This window comes from Stegodyphus dumicola, chromosome 11, assembly GCF_044657685.1.
Source record: "Stegodyphus dumicola isolate Sdum_Otavi_A_Nest chromosome 11, ASM4465768v1".
NCBI classification, from domain to species: Eukaryota; Metazoa; Arthropoda; class Arachnida; order Araneae; family Eresidae; genus Stegodyphus; species Stegodyphus dumicola.
This window is the reverse complement of record NC_140778.1, coordinates 10,627,734-10,647,069: the sequence shown is the minus strand read 5'-3', so window position 1 is coordinate 10,647,069 and position 19,336 is coordinate 10,627,734. Positions and strand designations below refer to the sequence as shown.

The window sequence follows — 19,336 nt, the reverse complement described above, 5'->3', positions numbered from 1 at the left end:
CAGAATAATAATAATAAATTAAAAAATTTATTTACATGCATACAATTTTATGTTAAATATACAGAAAATTTTCATACGAGAATACAAGAATAAAGAATTGTTTTATTAAAGAATCTGGAAATAACTATAGCTTTTTTTTTGAAATTCAATAACTTTTAAAATTATAGTGATATTTATAAAAACATAACCAAAATAATTTGATTAAACATTCCTTTTACATATTAGGTCAACTAATATAACTCATGAAATGTTTCTGGTATAGAAAAAAGGATCCTTCTAAAAAATTTTTCTTTACATATATATAACTATAAATGTATCAGTTCATATTTTCTACAATTATGTTTTATGAAAATATTCTTAAACTATTGAAAAGAATGAAATTTCCTTCGTTTTCAAATGATTATGAGATGGATTTTAATGTAATGCTGATAAAGAAGACATTTTTAACATTAAAACGGAAAAATCTAAAATAGCTAAAACTTACACACCTTGGGTAAAAATTTGCGAGGGAAAAATTATAAATATTAATGAAAATAAAATTTTCATAGCACATAATTTTAGCATTTTAGTAAAAAATTATAAAAATTGCATCATTATACTTTACATACAGCCACTTTACTGAGATATTTATTTCAATATTAAATATATAAATTTCATGTTTCATTTCCTATTTATCTATTTTACTATCTTCTAATTTAACGTATTTTGTTTCAAATCTCAGATAATGCATTAATTCCAGATTCAGCAGCAATTCACAAAACATATATGAAATTAACAAGATGCTATTAATTTTGCATGAAGGCTTTCCATATAAAATTAACTTCTCAGATTTTCTACATTTATATAGTTCTATATAAAAAGAGCATCCATTTTGGAACCTAATATGACCAATATGAAGTAATAATACATAAGTTATAATTTTAATAGTCACAGCATACTGAGATATTACATTTGGCCACAGCCTGCATACCCAGTAATGCAATTATTACCATAGTCTTCATATCCAATGATGCAATCATTTTGCTTATCATATGATAAGCTTGCTTTAAATTGATTTCATTAAAGGGTCCAATAGAATACCTCCCATAGCTTTTCAGTTTATTGGCATCTAACTTTATGGCACTGAGCACAGCAACTGGAAAATTGGTCACAAGATTTGTGGCTTAATTGTCTGATTTTCCGAGATTTAGGTATTAAGTTTTTATTTTGACTGACATTCCAAAGAGGAATGTCAGTCAAAATAAACTGGAACTGGGTTTGCTTGATGCAGCCACTTGCCCTGAAGATGGTTAGCTTGGCTGTTCACTGACACTAAAATGAAGCTTGCCGCAGGGTGGTGAATTTTACTGCATAACTAAGCAAATAGCTCCTTCACATTTACAAGTCTGCTGCTTCTGCACACCTAATCAGCTGGAAGGGATAAAAATTATAAACATAAATAATTACAAAATCAATTCACAATAAATTTTATATTTTAGTTAATTTATTTATTGAATAAAATAAATGTTAAAGTAATTAAAAAGCAGCACTGAATTAAAATATTAGTAATACTCATAGTGTAACAACACTGATACTGCAAATGATAAATTAAACGAGTATTGGGCAGAGTCGTAGCTAGGGTTTTCAGCGCCCAGGGACAACTGAAGATTTTGTGCCCCCTACTGCTCGCCAAGGATGGAAAACATTTAATTCTAAAATGTCGCAACATCAGTTTGGCACCCCTTGGATTCTGCACCAGGGAACAGATGCCCCCCTCTAGCTACGCCCATGGTATTGGGACTTTAAAGCATTAGAAATGAGTGAGTGTTGCATACAAAGGTTAGCATTTTGGATGCATAAATTCATGTCACACATAGAGAAAATTATGAAAACTTCCATGCAGCTAGTCTATTTGGCAGGATACAGAAGTAATAAACATGTTTAATAATGAAACATAACTGAATAAAAATATTCATAATTAATGAGGGGAAATTTATAGTTTTGTTACTTTTTATTTCAGTTAATATTTCTATTGTGAAAACTATCTGACTTAATACACTGTTCACTTTCTCTTTGCCAGTATTAAACATTAATTCTGAATTATAATAAATTTTCTAGCTGCTCTATTATTCATTCACAATGGTAATGGCTTGAGTTAATTTCTTCTGCGTTTATTTCATTTATAACCTCCCAAAGTTTTCAACTACATTTTATCCTATAGTTCCAATCTGAGGTAATGTGGTGCAAATATCCAGTGTTAAACTGTCATAATAATAGTACTATAGACAACTGAAGTTAACAAGCACATATTGTAAAGCTTCAATCATATGCAGAAGTGATTTATATGCAAGTATATCTATATCATTTGGCCAATTTGAATTCAACAAAATAATCTAATTTTCATAACTTTCTCAATTTTCAGTGTCTGCAGATAATCAAAACCATTATTAAAGAGGGACTACTGCACATTATTGTTAAGAAATATATCACATTTACATTCTTCAGCTTTATTAGTTTTTAACTTTAACAAATTAATATTTAAGTACTAAAGATTAAATATAACACAGTTATAGCTCTGAAGCTATGTGACAAATGCAACGAGTGAAAGCTCTGAAGTCAGATCCCAATTAGTTTGGGTCGTATTTATTTTGCATATAAAACAATACATGTGAATTCTAGTTAAATAGAACCAATGACTAAAAAGCACTTGTTTTAAAAAATACATAATAAAAAATGTAGTTTTCCTATTACGTATCGATACAAAATAGCATATTAAAGTAAATTCATAGCTGCCCGGATTGTATAGTGGTTAGGGAAGCCTGAGTACAATACCGAGGGACCCGGGTTCGAATAACGGACAAGGCATGGACGTAAATTGTTTGTCCCTTCATAAGTGGCAAAGGTGGGATGCCTATTAGGTGCCTCCATAATAAAGAGACCACCATATCTGGCCTTGGGCGTGGCCAATGCAGGCATAGGCAAGCGCCCACCATTGGAAAAAAAAAGTACATGTGCAAGAAATGAAGTTATTCTGATGCTAATGGTTTCATAAAATTAATCATTCTTTTCTGATAACTCAATTCATAATTATAATGTGGGGAAAAAAGGAGAAATATAGAATATCAAATCCCATTTACTTTCCTGAACCAAAGTATGAAAGTAACAGCACAATGTATAAAAATGTTGAACAACTGCATCGTCTGTTAACACAATTATAACTGAAGTACTGTTTTGAAGAAGAGTATGGAGTTTTAGCGCAATTAGCATATACTTTGATGCTTCTTATTTCATTAAAGCTAATTCTTATAGATAGGCATAGTAATGTTTTGTTCATCAGCATTTTATGAATTATTGACAATTTCAAAACAAGTATAAATATGCAAAATAAAATAAGGAGCTGTATGACTTCAAGCTCATATAAATTGGAATACCTTATGTTGGAGCATTGCTGAACTCATACTTAAAACAGAATAAAATGATAAATGATAAAAAACACTACTATATATGCACTGTATGTTACTTTCCTGTTAAAGCAGACAGAGTCTGGATATATTTAAAAGTTACAAGTTACAAATTTGGCGATTCAATCAGCTTATTTTGTTATGGTGTCTTTATTAAACAATAATGAAATGTCACCTATGGATATTCTAACATATTTTAAGAACATTAGGCTTAAATAAAAAGTTAAACTTTACCTTTCTGGATTTTGGAAAGCCTAACAGATTTCAGTTCACAAAAGTCCCATTTATTGCTATTACAAAGCTTTCATTTTCATCGAGCAAAAGCTTTCATTGAAGGGCAGTTCAACCTGAAAAAAGAAATTAAATCACCATTTAAAATTTCATGATCAGGGTAACAATATAAAGGTTTAGCACTCGGCTTATAAATAATCCTGCTCTTTCAGAAAAATTTAATTGCCATGACAATAGATTTAAGTTGGTAATTTATTTCAATAAAAAAATGTTATGCACTTTCCAGGAAAAACATGAGCACACATACAGTATTTACCATATAACATATTCCTCCAAGTATAGAACAATGGCTTCAAATCACATTAATTAGAAAGTTTGATTTCATTTCTACTTTAACCAGGTTGTCTTCATGGCCATATGACATACAATATATTCTTTAAAATAAAGACTAATGTAACAGATTCAAAAAACAAATTTAAAAGTTTTGCCCCATAAGTGAAAACATAACTTTGTGAAATAAATCTTGCATCCAATTTAAAGCCATGAGAACTGATGTTTGAGAAATACTAAAGAAGGTTTATTTATATTTTTGATGCATTAGACATGAACCTGATTTAATCAAAAAAACTTTAATATGGGGGATAGGTTGGAATAGCTTTAAATTCTTTGATAAGCATGTTCAGAACAAAATGTTTTAATGACAAGTAAATTTACATCATTTGCAAATCATTATATTATTAGAAAATACATTTTAACGAGATACTAACAACTATGACATTTTATGCATAAAAAGAGTAAAAATTAAGCCAGTTATCATTTGGCTTTGTGGTGTCATCGAAGCTTTGCTTCTTCTCCCAGCATAAATTCTTTGGTGGTACACTACTATACTGTCAACAATATTATTTTCATATTAGTTCCACAACAGTAAATTAACTTGTTCCAGTTCAGAGTTTGAATGCGTCTGAAATGTTTTGTGCACAGTTTGAATTTAAGAAAAATCTCTTTGCTTCAGACTTATATTTTCAGCATAATATTCTAATGATTTACTTTTTTTGAAATTGTATACTACAGCTATATCCATTTGACTTTGAAGGGAAGATTAATAATTTTTATCTTCTTATATCCTACTCATACATCTTTCTTTCTGAGTAGCTATGTGCAGAGTTAAAAAATGTATAGACATATAAAAATAATAAGGATAGCTTAATTATTTTTATTGAGAAAAATTAAATGTGCATAGCTATATATGTAAGAATACATAATTAAATTAGTCCAAATGATATTTAATGCATCTCCTTATCTATTTTAATATTTTCATTTAATATGTATTTAAATACACTAATCATTTTATCATTAGAATTCTAGTAAAAGTAAGAAAAAAGCTATAATAAATTAAATGCTGTTGTTGGTTTCATTTTAACTTTGCCCAGTTTGTCTTCATGGCCATGGCAATATGTAAAACATATATAATACCTAAAAAAGCTGAACTTTTTGTTATGTTAATAATAATAATTTGCTGCATTGAAAAATTACATACTATAAGTAACTGTTCTCTTACCGTAATGTTCGAAAAATAAAAACAGAAAATTTCCCTTTTCCTCCTTCCAAACTTTATTTTTTAACTCCCAAAACCCCATAAACGTTTTGCGAAAATATGAACTAATAATGATTTGCGATTTTCAAACTTTATTTTCTCTTACCGTAATGTTCGAAAAGTAAACAGAAAATTTCCCTTTTCCTCCTTCAGGAAAATTCCCTGTGTGGGTTGCAACAATTATCAGGGTTACCATATTCTGGCGCACGTACGCTCACTTCCGATGTAAACAAATCCAAAATTTCGCCAAGCGCCGGTTATATGAAAACTGCCGAAAAAATTTTAATTTAATATCTTCATAATTTTAGTATTTTTTACCATTTTACCCTTAAGACTAATTAAACTATAAAAGAGCATTTATGATTATAATTTTATTAAAAAATACAGTTTATTAAATCAACAGGTTGAAGAACAGCAAAGTTACTTCAATAAATTCCATGAAATAAAATTTTAAAGTAACATAGCAAATTTCTATGAGAGTCCTGCTTTACAAGCACATCTTATAGCTTCCAGAAAAAGGTTTTCCTTGAATTAGAAATTATAAAAATGGTGGCAAAGTGCCATATATCGCTAGTTTCTATTCCGTTCCGAATTTGCATTATTATGGGAACCATTTAAGACACTTTCATTTTTATGCCCGAGATGCTTATAATGATGATTTTTGCCAAGAAGAATGATACAGTTATAAGTGAAGATTTTTTTTTTTAAATTGTACACACATGTTCATGCTTATAAAGTGTGCAACTCTTGCAAATTAAAAATAAAGTTTCTTTCAATACTGCTTAAAGAACATAGAACAGTTTCTGGCTCTAGTGTAGAATTCGGTGCCCTCCGATTAGCAACAAATTTTCTTCAATTTTGGTGATGAAACCCAATTTCTGTTTACCATGATTGTTTTAACTTTGATTGCTTTAGCATCCTGATTTTTGTAAATGAAAATAGATCAATGTGTACGTGGACAAAGCTAAGGCAGTGCACAATGCCTAGTTTGTGCAATTCTCCAATCTTCTCTTAAGTGAAAATAGAGCGATGTGTACATGGACACCAGGTTTGTGCAATTCTTCGACTTCTTATTTTGGTTTTGTGTATGTTGCGACCATCTTAAAATTGTGCCTTCCTGGCACCGATCTTAGCATCAAAAAGGAATCGCAAAAAGAAAAAAAAAAAAAAAAGGGGGGGGGCCAACCAATTCTAACTTCTATCTAGTTTCTGAATATATATGTACTATATTTTGAGTTTCTTACCTGCATAGAAATACCACAATACAGATTTATTTTTTCAAATGTCTTCTTAGGTACTTTACACACATGGAACTGCTCTACTTGATATGTTCAGGATTTGAAAGAATTTTATCTTACAAGACCTCATTTCCCTTTATCACTATAATATGTAATAACTGTATACTGCTTTAGAATGTTATACACTCGAGACATTTGATAATGCAGCTGGATAGTCATACTGAGAATATTTCCTCATAATAGATTTAATTAGATGAAAAATATGTAAAAAAATGGAACTGTCTAATTTGACTGCAGGTCTTTAGTATTTTAACACAAAAAAGAAATCACCTAATATATTATTTCATTACAGGTACAAGAAAGGCATTTCTATCATTAATTCAATAGCTTTGATTGTTAAACTCTCAAATATTACAAGTACATTTAGTAGCAGACTTCTGACAAGTTACAGTACACATATAGGATGAAGCATTTAGTCCTGCTCCAGAATTGCATCTCAGAAGTATGTCAAATTGGTAACAATCGTATGTTCACTACAGTGCATTTAAGTAGCTAACAGATGTAGCACTGAATATGAGCGATACGAAAATCTGTGAAAAGTTATATCAAGGGTCAAAAATTCAAATTTCCGAAAAGGTGGAAGAAACACAAAACACATCATGGCATATTCTGAACAAAACAACAATTCCAGCTTCTTCAATCAAGGTCGGTATAAGCAGTTTTAGACTCTTTAAGATAGGATAGATAAGCAAATGTAGCTTCAAGTCAGCATTAGTTAAAAATGCAATTGAGGTAAAAACTTGCATAAATATAGTTTTTTGCTTTTTTAAAAAAATAATTAGATTATGATTTATTAGTATCAAATGACAATTCAAAAAACCTCTCCACAGCATCAGCAACACCCAATTTACCTTCAAATCTAAAATTCTGCCACTGAATGGCTCTTATTAAGAAGAATTCTCCCATCAATTAATACTGACAACTGTTGTGATTCAAACTGACCTGACCGCAAAAAATCAGATTTCTTTGCTGTGTACACAAATCTTTACTACACTGATAAATAAAATTTTGATACTAATTTAACATCTCCTCAAAAGAGCTTCTTTTCTGCTTAGATAAACAAATATTTTTTTGAATTATTCTGCTGTCCAAATGAATTCTTACATACATGACAGATTTCTCTCTTCTGTCGATATGCATATCTTAATAATTCTTTATTAAAAATGAACTTATCCATACTTTATGCACAAGTCTTGTCTCCTGTGTGAATAAGTGTATGACTGTTTAAACTACTCTTCTGATTAAATGACATCTTACATACTTCACACACATGAGCATTCTCTCCTGTGTGAATATGTGCATGGGTATAAATTACCCTTCAGACCAAATGACTTCTTACATACTTTACATGAGGCGTCTCTTGTGTGTGACTAAGCATATGCTTGTTTAAAATATCCTTTTGTTTAAATGATTTCTTACATACTTCACACACATGAGGTTTCTCTCCTGTGTGAATAAGCATATGACTGCTTATATGAGACTTCTGACTAAAGGACTTTCTACATACTTCACACACATGAGGTTTCTCTCTGGTGTGACTAAGCAAATGCTTGTTTAAATAATTTTTTTGGTTAAATGACTTACATACTTCCCACACGAGGTTTCTCTCTGGTGTGACTAAGCATATGCTTCTTTAAATAATTTTTCTGTTTAAATGACTTCTTACATACTTCACACACATGAGGTTTCTCTCCTGTGTGAATAAGCATGTGTCTACTACATTTAGACTTCTCACTAAAAGATTTCTCACATACTTCACACACATGAGCTTTCTCTCCTGTATGAATAAGCATATGTGTGTTTAAAGCAGACTTCTGACTAAATGACTTCGTACATACTTCACAAACATGAGGTTTCTCTCCTGTATGAATAAGCATATGGGTGTTTAAAGAAGACTTCTGACTAAATGACTTCGTACATACTTCACAAACATGAGGTTTCTCTCCTGTGTGAATAAGCATGTGTCTACTACATTTAGACTTCTCACTAAAAGATTTCTCACATACTTCACACACATGAGCTTTATCTCCTGTATGAATAAGCATATGGGTGTTTAAAGAAGACTTCTGACTAAATGACTTCGTACATACTTCACAAACACGAGGTTTCTCTCCTGTGTGAATAAGCATATGGCTCTTTAAAGTAAACTTCCGACTAAAGGACTTCTTACATACTTCACACACATGAGGTTTTTCTCCTGTGTGAGTACGCATATGCGTGTTTAAATGCTCTTTCTGTTTAAACGACTTCTTACATACTTTACATGCATGAGGTTTCTCAACTGTGTGAATACGTGCATGAGCATTGAAATTAGCCTTCAGAGTAAATGACTTCTTACATACTTCACACACATGACGCTTCTCTCCTGTGTGAATAAGCATATGGCTGTTTAAATTACCCTTCTGGCGAAATGTCTTCTTACATATTTCACATATATGAGGGTTCTCTCCTGCGTGAGTAAGCACATACATGTTTAAACTGAACTTTTGACTTAATGATTTCTTAAATACTTCACATACATGAGGTTCTTCTCCTGTGAGAATAAGCAGATGATTGTCTGAATTAGTCTTTTAACTAAACGTCTACATACCTCACATATAAGAGCTTTCTTTCCAATTTGAATTAATACATGCATCTTTTAAGTGGTTTTTCGACTAAATGACATCATACAAATTTCATACATACGAGGCTTTTGTTCAGCATGGATATGTATGTGCTGTTTTAAATATTACCTTTTCAACATGATTTGTTACTTTGTTACAAACCCTGAACCTAGAACATGCTCCTCCTAAAACAGGCAATTTGCACTATATTGATAACTGTATTACATTCTTAATATAACTTGCTACGTATCTCGTGAATTTCATCCTCTGAAGGAATGTAAAACTGGCTGCTAAACAGAAATTTCGGTAAAAGTAGTTTTAAGTTGGTTTATTCTAGCATTTCATGCCTGATGTAAATACGCATTTTTCTTCGTAAAAGGATAAACACAAATTATTTATGTGACGTATCTGGTGCTTGCTATTAGGACACCTTAAGAATGCCTTCATTCACAATAATGTTTAATTGAAAATTTATTTCTTATAGTTCACAAAAATAAGACTTCCTGCCCAATCACATAAACATGTTTAAACAGGAATTTGTAAAACTGTGTCACATATGGTTTGTTACGACTACCTGAAATTTTTGTACAGTAGCTACCCAATGATTTATAGCTTAAAGAAGTTACATGATACGTTAGAAATTTAGTAACAACTCTTAAGCTTACACGGAAAAAAAAGTAATCGGCTTTCAAGCTTTGAATACTAAACAGCATGAATTACAATTCAGCATGAAGTAAACTTTAATTAAAGAGTCACATCATAGTTTTAAAACAGCCACTTTCATTAAAAAAAACTATAACTGCTGTAATTATTCAAATAATAAAATCAGTTTCAACGAAAACAAAACTTATCACGTCAGACAACAATTACAGCGGACTAACGTCTTAAAACTACAGCTGGAGCAAACCGCATGTATTCGTTACTGAGTAACGGGTACATCGGTTGACTCGAAGTACCGATTCGGTACTCACAAATTCATTTCGTTACTCGCATCTCTTCGTTACTCGCATCTGTCATACGATGCGGTTTGTTCGAGTACGAATGATGCGGTTTCTATGCGAATACGAATGATGCGGTTGCTGTTCGAATATGAATGATACGGTTGTGTCACAATGCACTCATATTTTTCATAGATAATTTTTAATTTTTTTGGGCATAGGGCAAACTCTTGTTTACATTATGTGTTTTAGTTGAAATACTATTTAGTTGTTGATATTTAAGAAAATGAGCAATTTTGATAGCGTAAAGCGTTATTTTGTATTTGCTTTTTACTATTGCTATTTATATTTGTAATTTGAAAATTTAGATGATTCATCTTTTTTTTTTTTTTTTTTTTTCCCTTGAGCGTGCCATAGTCAGATTTTATTGATTTTAAATATTTATATACTGCACTTAGGTATTGTTTATATAAGAATATGTAGGTTAATATAGGTTCTTTACTTCCTTGTATCCAATAAAATCGCAGTAATTATTGTAATCGAGAAAACTTTTGGGTATCATATTTTAACGGAAACATCTGTTTTTGACGATTACGGAATCCATGTGAATTATTTTTTGGGCTGACGCCTGTACGTACGAACACAATGAAAAACTCTCTCTCTCTCTCTCTCTTTTTTTTTTTTTTTTTTTTTTTTTCAAAAAACTTATTGTTAAATGTAATCCCATTTACTCTAAGCTGATACTTATGACTAATGATTATGAGCCTAAGTTGATACTTGAAAGGGATTTTTTTCGTGATGTGTAAGTACGTATGTATGCATGTTGCATAACTCAAAAACGGTTAGTTATAGAACTTTGAAATTTTGTATATGGGTCCGTTATAACATCTAGATGTGCACCTCCCTTTTTATTGCAATCGGTAATACTACCAAACGTAAATATGTATATATATATCAAATAAATTATAATTAAATGTAAAGTACATATATATATGTCCTTATAATTAAATGTAAAGTACACACACACACACACATATATAGAAAATAAAAGCCAAGTAAGGCGAAAATAAAAGCCTTGGCTTTTATTTTATTTAATTATCACTAAATAAGTTACTTGACTTTTATTTTCGCAATCATTGGTTGTAGTCAGGACTTAATTTTTAAAATTAGAAGTGCTGGAGCTCTATGGAAGGCCATCAGGAAAGATGAATAAATAAATAAATAAAAATAAAATAACTATTACAATAATAAAATAATTAGCAACTAGAATATTAAATTATTATTATTATAATTCAATAAAAATTTAAAGACAAATGAAAATTTAATTAATTCTTAAATTAATGATGAATAACTAAGTAATGAAATAAAATACCAGACATCGTCTTGTTTGGGGGCTGTAGCTAAAATTACAATTTAAGAACTAAGCCGAGCATTAGATAAATTTAGGCTTTTGATGAGCAAATAATGTACTGTTTACCAGAGTATAGATAGAAATTTGGTTATGTAGCCATTCTTCTAAAACGACGTTTCGTAGCTACCTTCCACCACCAATTCCTTTTTTTTTTCTTTCCAGTTTCGGTTTATTCGGTTACAGCAAAGCACACTAGGCTATTGCCTACGGGGAGGGAGGCCTTCGTGTAGGATTTTTTAAAGGGAACTGACTCATATGCAAGTTACACACGGGAATAACAATGAAAACGCCCGTGCAGCTAGCCGTTAGCCAGGAATTGAACCCCGGACCGAACTATTAGTGCTCAGCAACTTTACCGCTCGAGCTCTGGTGGGCTCTTTTTTTTCATTCGCTGTTTGAAAAACGGGTGTTCACTTTACGATAAAGTAAGCACCCGTTTACTTCAATTAAAATGGGTTAGACGATATGACTCTTCCTACTTTAATCTCACTTAGCTTTTGATTTCTAATATTGATTCAATGTTTTCTGTAGACAAAGTATTCTGATTAGAATAATAGATTTCAAACATGTTCAAAAGTTGTGTATCTGAATATAATTAGGTTTTTATAACATAGGGCACATTTTATTAGTTTCACATAGTTCTAAAGCAACTGAACCACAGCATCGCTGTTTTGAAAGTAAAAATGTGAGAAATGTATAATGAACATTAATATACAGGCTTTATTAAAAGTAGTCAGCCTTTTAAAAAGTGACGTCTATGCTTTTAGAGGATTTTTGGAGCTCTGTGCATTTGCTCTGGCATCTTAAAAAAATGATGTTCAATATCAACGTATGTTTATGTTCTCAAAAATACAGGTTTCTTTCAGAAAGCGACCTCTTAGAAGTCGTCAATAAATGATTCAGTATAGTTATTTTCTAACAGACTATAGAATAAATTTATTTAACATCAATTTAAAAATGGCTGCTTGTACTAAGAGTTAAGAGCAATAAGACTCTAACTTTTCTTTCGCAATTAGCTATCATGCCAGCTGAATTGTTTTCTGCATAACCTTTATTGTGTATAATTGAAATCTTTAGCTATGCATTCAACAAATATACAACAAATGTAAGACAAATCATTAAAAAAATTAAAATTTGGAACATTAATGATAATTTTTTGTTATACATAAAATATTATTAATGAATGATGAATTTATATCATATTATATATAAATCAAAATTTAAACTCCTGTTCCTTTATAATAAATTGAAGAAAAGCTATACAGTGAATTAATTTTTAAAAACAAAACGAAAATTAAAAAAAAATATTTTTCATATACCTAGAATCTAAAAATGACGAATACTGAATTTTACGACTCATGTGTGTATTTAATTATGGCAAGGTACACTATGGCTATCTGCCTAAGGGAGATGCCTTCGTGGAGGACTTTCTAAGGGAAACTGGCTCGTATACACGTTACACATGAAGAAAACCACGAAAACACCCATGTAGCCGGACCGTTCGCGGGATTCGAGCCTCGGACCGAACTACCAGTGTTCAGCGACTTTACCGCTCGGCCGCTGGTGGGCCGTTTTACGGCTCATATAATAATAAATGCATATTCATATTGTAACAGAAATTTTGTTAGAAGTCTAGCATATGTATAGTTATTTGTGATCTTTTAAAACTGTCGTAACATGATGCATATTTATCATTATCGTGAACCAAAACAGTATGCTTTACATCCTCACAAATATACGTGATAGATTTTAATATTTATTTCTGCATATACTTACGTTTCCCAAAGACACGAAAGCAAGTCACGCAGATTTTTGTTGTATTAAGCAGACTTAAGTTTTCTGTTAGCTAGTGTAACATAATTTCGGATGTTAGTATAACATAATTTCGGATTCTATGAGCCTTCCAGAATTATTAGCAAAATAGTGGTCTTTACAAAGTGTTTTTATAAGCAAACAGCAGATGTACACTGAGCAGTGATCAACTGATATATTTCTTAAATGATTTGGTTTAGTTGATTATGACAAAACACACTGGGGCTATGTGCCTAAAAGCAAAAATGCCTTCGTAGAGCACTTTCTTAGGAAAACTGGCTCGTATGGTACGTGGTAAGCTGGCTTGTAAGCTGGTACGGGAAAAAAACCACGAAACGCTTATGAAGCCAACCCGTTTGCTTGAGATCGAACCCAGGTCGGAACTACCAGTGTTCAGCGATTTTACCGCTCGACCGCTGGTGGGCCATTTCTTAAATGAATAAAGGTATACTCATAGCATTATGAAATAACACTGATTGAAATATTTAGTGCTTCACTATTATCTCTAATAAAGTAACATAAAACTTTCCTTACCTTTTATAGATTTCTAAATTTCTTTTAAGTTCTTATTCGTACTTAACCTATACATTTGCGAATGTTTTTATCGATTTTATTGTTAAGTGTAAAAAGCAAGTTGATATTTATAATATAGCATTCCTTGTCTCAACAAATAACAGTCTCAACAAGGAGTTTTTGGAGAGGGCATGAATCGGGGAAATTTCACCTTTTCGTCATTAGCGGTTCTGATGAAGGGAATGGGGGAAGCAGCAAACGAAATAACGAATAACGGACAAATAACGCAAGCTAATCTTTAATGCGGTCTCCCAGTTTCTGTATTTGTATTTGGGAAAGTTTTATGGTCATTATGAAAAAGTGAAAATTTGATATGGATTCCGCCTGACTTCCTTCTATGACTATTTAAATTATGCTTATTTTTTCTGCACTTCATTTAAACTTATTTCCTCGAATTATTCTAACTCAATTAAGCGATACCCGAAGGCAAGTTGCAAATGGCATCAAACATTGCAAATTTTGAAACTAAATTTCCCGGTCAATCTTTGTCCTACGGGACAAAGATTGACCGGGAAATGATTTGTCTTGTATTTTTATTTTTTCATAACAAGTATAAAACTTTGCCAGATATAAATAGAGAAACCAGAAGACGACATAAAAGTTAGATTTCATGATTTGTCCAAAATTAATTCTTTTTTAAATTTGACATTGACAAAATATGAATATTTTCGTCATTTAAAGTACTTCTGTATTTTTGTTGCATCGTATTTAAACTTGCTTCCTCGAGTTATTGACATTAAATTACATTAATTCCATTATCTATCGGAAAATAATTATAGCAAATCATCTATTTACGACATCTCTAAGAGGTCACCTTTTAAGAGATCTCTATTTTTGGGAACATAAACAAACATTGGTAGTGAACATCATCTTTTTAAGACCAACATATGTAAAATACTCTAAAAGCATGAATGGTTGCATTTAATGAGGACCCATTACTTTTAATAAGGAATGTAACATTAATCTTAATTATACATGTTTTTGATGTGTGTGCCAAAATAGTGATAACGTACTTCTGTTGCTTTAGAAATGTGTGATATTAAAAAAATGCATACTATACAACAAAAATGTTATTATATTCAGATACGCACCTTTTGAAGACGTCTGAAATTCATTATTCTGCTCAACATAATTTGTCTGCATAAAATATTAAATAATATTAACAAATCAAAAGCTAAGTCGAAGTAGAAACAGTCATCTCTTCTAAACCATTTTAATTGAAGTAAACAGACGTTCGCCTTATCGTAAAGTAAACACCTATTTTTCAAACATCGGATGAAACGGGAAAGAGAGAATTGGTGGGGGAAGGCAGCGAACGAAATAACACTTTTTCGAGCTGGGTATGAAATGAGAAAGGACGAAACGATACTAAGCCAATAAGACAAGATCTGGTATTTTACTTTATTATTTAATTAGTCATCATAAATTTAAAAATTATTTTAATTTTTATTTGTTTTTACATTTTTATTAAATTGTACTTTTAAGTATTTTATATTTCAGTTGCTAATTATTATGTTACTTTAATTATTCATTATTTTAATCACTATTTTTTATTATTTTAATTATTAAGTTTTTTAATAAGTAATTTTTTTGTTATTTTAATTACTAATTAATGTTATTATTGTAATATTTATTTCCTTTCTTTCTTTATTTTTTATTTTATATTTTCCTGTTTTCCTGACTGCCTACCGTACACCCTTCTGACTTTAGAAACTAAGCCCTGACAGCAATAGAAAAATTAATAATGAATCCAGTGTACCAAAAAATAATAGTCAAAATAAAGTGAATTATTTCTACCCAAAAATGCGACGCAAAACTCCCTATCGCAGCACTACCCAGTTCCCGCGGGGTAGAATAGCTCACGTGATTAAATGCAATGCGACGTTTCAAGGCCCTTTTTAGGGCCGTAGACCGATAATAAAGGGTCAGGATACGGATACCGATCGATTTTACCGAAAGTAACGAGTAACGATACGATAGTAACGAGTACTGGTTCACCGAGTAACGAATACATACGGGTACACAATCGCTGAACACTGGTAGTTCGGTCCGAGGTTCGAATCCCGCGAACGGGCTGGCTGCATGGGTGTTTTCGTGGTTTTCCCCATGTGTAACGTGTATACGAGCCAGTTTCCCTTAGAAAGGTCCTCCACGAAGGCATCCCTCCCCTTAGGCAGATAGCCCTAGTGTGCTTTGCCATAATTAAATACACCTCTCACACCTCTCATACGGGTACACAATTTCTCGTTACTTCTACAGCACTACTCAATAGAGCTGGAGCAAACCGCATGTATTCGTTACAGAGTAACGTGTACGTCGGTTGACTCGAAGTACCGATTCGGTACTCACAAATTCATTTCGTTACTCTCATCTGTTCGTTACTCGCATCTGTCGTACGATGCGGTTTATTCGAGTCCGAATGATGCGGTTACGAATACGAATGATGCGGTTTCTATGCGAATACAAAAGATGCGGTTGATGTTCGAATACAAATGATAGGGTTGCGTCACTCATATTTTTCATAGATAATTTTGAATTTTTCGGGGAATCGGGCAAATTCTTGTTTACATTGTGCGTTTTAGTTGATATACTATTTAGTTGTTGATATTTAAGAAGATGAGCAATTTTGATAGCGTGAAGCGGTATTTTGTATTTGCTTTTTACATTAAGATTTATGTTTGTAATTTGAAAATTTAGATGATTTTTTTTCCCCCTTGAGCGTGCCATAGTGAGATTTTATTGATTTAAAATATTTACATACTGCACTTAGGTATTGTTTATATAAGAATATGTAGGTTAATATAGGTTCTTTACTTCTTTGTACCAAATAAAATGGTAGTAAGTATTGTAATCGAGAAAACTTTTGGTTATCATATTTTAACGGAAATATCCATTTTTGGCGATTACGGAATCCATGTGAATTATTTTTTGCGGTGATGTCTGTGCGTACGAACACAATGAAGAACTCTCTCTCTTTTTTTTTTTTTTTTTTCAAAAAGCTGATTGTTATATGTAATCCCATTTACTCTAAGCTTATGACTAATGATTATGACTACTTATGACTAATGATTATGACTTTAAGCTGATAGTTGAAAGGGATTTTTTTCGTGATGTGTAAGTACGTGTATTCATTTCGCATAACTCAAAAACGATTAGTTGTAGAACGTTGAAATTTTGTATATGGGTCCGTTATAACATCTAGATGTGCACCTCCCTTTTTATTGCAATCGGTAATACTACCAAACGTAAATATGTATATATCAAATAAATTATAATTAAATGTTAAGTACATATATATATATGTCCTTATAATTAAATTTAAAGTACACACACACACACATATATATAGAAAATAAAAGCCAAGTAAGGCGAAAATAAAGGCTTTGGCTTTTTTATTTAATTATCACTAAATAAGTTACTCGACTTTTATTTTCGCAATCATCGGCTGTAGTCAGGAATTTAAATAATTTTTAAAATTAGAAATGCTGGAGCTCTGTGGAAGGCCATCAGGAAAGATGATTAAATAAATAAATAAAAAGAAAAAATAAATAAAATAACTATTACAATAATAAAATAATTAGCAACTAGAATTTTAAATGATTATTACTATAATTAAAAAAAATTAAAGACAAATGAAAATGTAATTAATTCTTAAATTAATGATGAATAACTAAGTAATGAAATAAAATACCAGACATCGTCTTGTTTGGGGGCTGTGCGTGAAATTGCTATTTAAGAACTAAGACGAGCATTAACTAAATTTAGGTTTTTGCTGAGCAAATAATGTAGTGTTTACCAAAATATGGATAGAAATTTGGTTATGTAGCCCATTCTTCTAAAACGACGTTTCGTCGCTGCCTTCCACCACCAATTCCCCTTTTTTTTCCGCTTTCGGTTTATTCGGTTACAGCAAAGCACACTAGGGCTATTGCCTACGGGGATGGAGGCCTTCGTGGAGTATTTTTTAAAGGGAACTGACTCATATGCAAGTTACACACGGGAATAACAATGAAAACGCCCGTGCAGCTAGCCGTTAGCCAGGAATTGAACCCCGGACCGAACTATTAGTGTTCACCGACTTTACCGCTCGAGGTCTGGTGGGCTCCTTTTTCGTTTCATTCGCTGTTGGAAAAGCAGGTGTTCACTTTACGACGAAGTAAGCACCTGTTTACTTCAATTAAAATGGGTTAGACGATATGACTCTTACTACTTTAATTTCAATTAGCTTTTGATTTCTAATATTGATTCAATATTTTCTGTACACAAAGTATTCTGATTAGAATAATGGATTTAAAACATGTTCAAAAGGTGTGTATCTGAATATAATTAGTTTTTTATAACATAGGGCCCATTTTATTAGTTTCACATAGTTCTAAAGCAATTGAACCACAGTATCGCTGTTTTGGAAGAATGTAAAAATGTGACAAATGTATAATGAACATTAATATCCAGGCTTTATTAAAAGTAGTCAGCCTTTTTAAACGTGACCGTCTATGCTTTTAGAAGATTTTTGGAGCTCTGTGCATTTGCTCTGGCATCTTAAAAAAGTGATGTTCAATATCAACGTATGTTTATGTTCTCAAAAATACAGGTCTCTTTTAGAAAGCTACCTCTTAGAAGTCGTCCATAAATGATTCGGTATAGTTATTTTCTAATAGACCATAGAATAAATTTATTTTAACGTCAATTTAAAAATGGCTGCTTCTACTAAGAGTTAACAGCAATAAGAGTCTAATTTTTCTTTTGCAATTAGCTGTCATGCCAGCTGAATTGTTTTCAGCATAATCTTTATTGTGTATAATTGAAATATTTAGCTATACATTCGACAAATATACAACAAATGTAAGACAAATCATTAAAAATATTAAAATTTGAAACATTAATAATAATTTTTCTGCTATACATAAAATATTATTAAGGAATGATGAATTTATATCATATTATATATAATCAAAATTTAAACTCCTATTCCTTTATAATAAATTGAAGAAAAGCTATAAAGTGAATTAATTTTTAAAAACAAAACGAGAATTAAAAAAAAATTGTCATATACCTAGAATCTAAAAATAACGAATACTGAACTTTACGACTCACGTGATTCAATGCGATGCGACGTTTCAAGGCCCTTTTTAGGGCCGTAGACCGATAAAATAGGCTCAGGATACGGATACCGATCGATTTTACCGAAAGTAACGAGTAACGATACGATAGTAACGAGTACTGGTTCACCGAGTAACGAATACATACGGGTACACAATTTCTCGTTACTTCTACAGCACTAGTAAAGATACATTCGATACTCACGTCACGAGATTTCTCTGAGTTGTATTAACAAAACACACAAGCGTCTACCCCAGGGGTCGGCAACCTGCGTCTCTTTTGATGTAAAGTTGCGGCTCTCCAGTTCCATACAGAAAAATTAATAATTTATTATGA

At 31.4% G+C, this 19,336-nt stretch overlaps 1 protein-coding gene across 3 annotated transcripts; it reads right to left on the bottom strand.

Moving 5' to 3' along the window:
• Positions 1 to 414: 414 nt before the first annotated feature.
• Positions 415 to 10,044, bottom strand: LOC146993784 (uncharacterized). 3 transcript variants are annotated; one of them, XM_085826541.1, is made up of 3 exons: positions 6,510 to 9,819; positions 3,675 to 3,787; positions 415 to 1,410 (listed from the first exon to the last, which is right to left on the bottom strand). In XM_085826541.1, exon 1 carries the CDS (start codon positions 9,032 to 9,034, stop codon positions 8,144 to 8,146), a length of 891 nt encoding a protein of 296 aa, XP_085682667.1. In that variant the 5' UTR covers positions 9,035 to 9,819; the 3' UTR covers positions 415 to 1,410; positions 3,675 to 3,787; positions 6,510 to 8,143. The 3 variants fall into 3 exon arrangements, 1 of the variants encoding a protein (XP_085682667.1); XR_015043893.1 differs by lacking the exon at positions 6,510 to 9,819 and adding an exon at positions 9,832 to 10,044 and having other exon boundaries at positions 417 to 1,410; XR_015043894.1 differs by lacking the exon at positions 6,510 to 9,819 and adding an exon at positions 5,230 to 5,353 and having other exon boundaries at positions 417 to 1,410.
• Between the last annotated feature and the right edge of the window lie 9,292 nt (positions 10,045 to 19,336).

Excerpts from the sequence above, each read along its gene's own strand:
- LOC146993784 (XM_085826541.1), bottom strand. The coding sequence starts at position 9,034 with ATGTATGTGCTTACTCACGCAGGAGAGAACCCTCATATATGTGAAATA.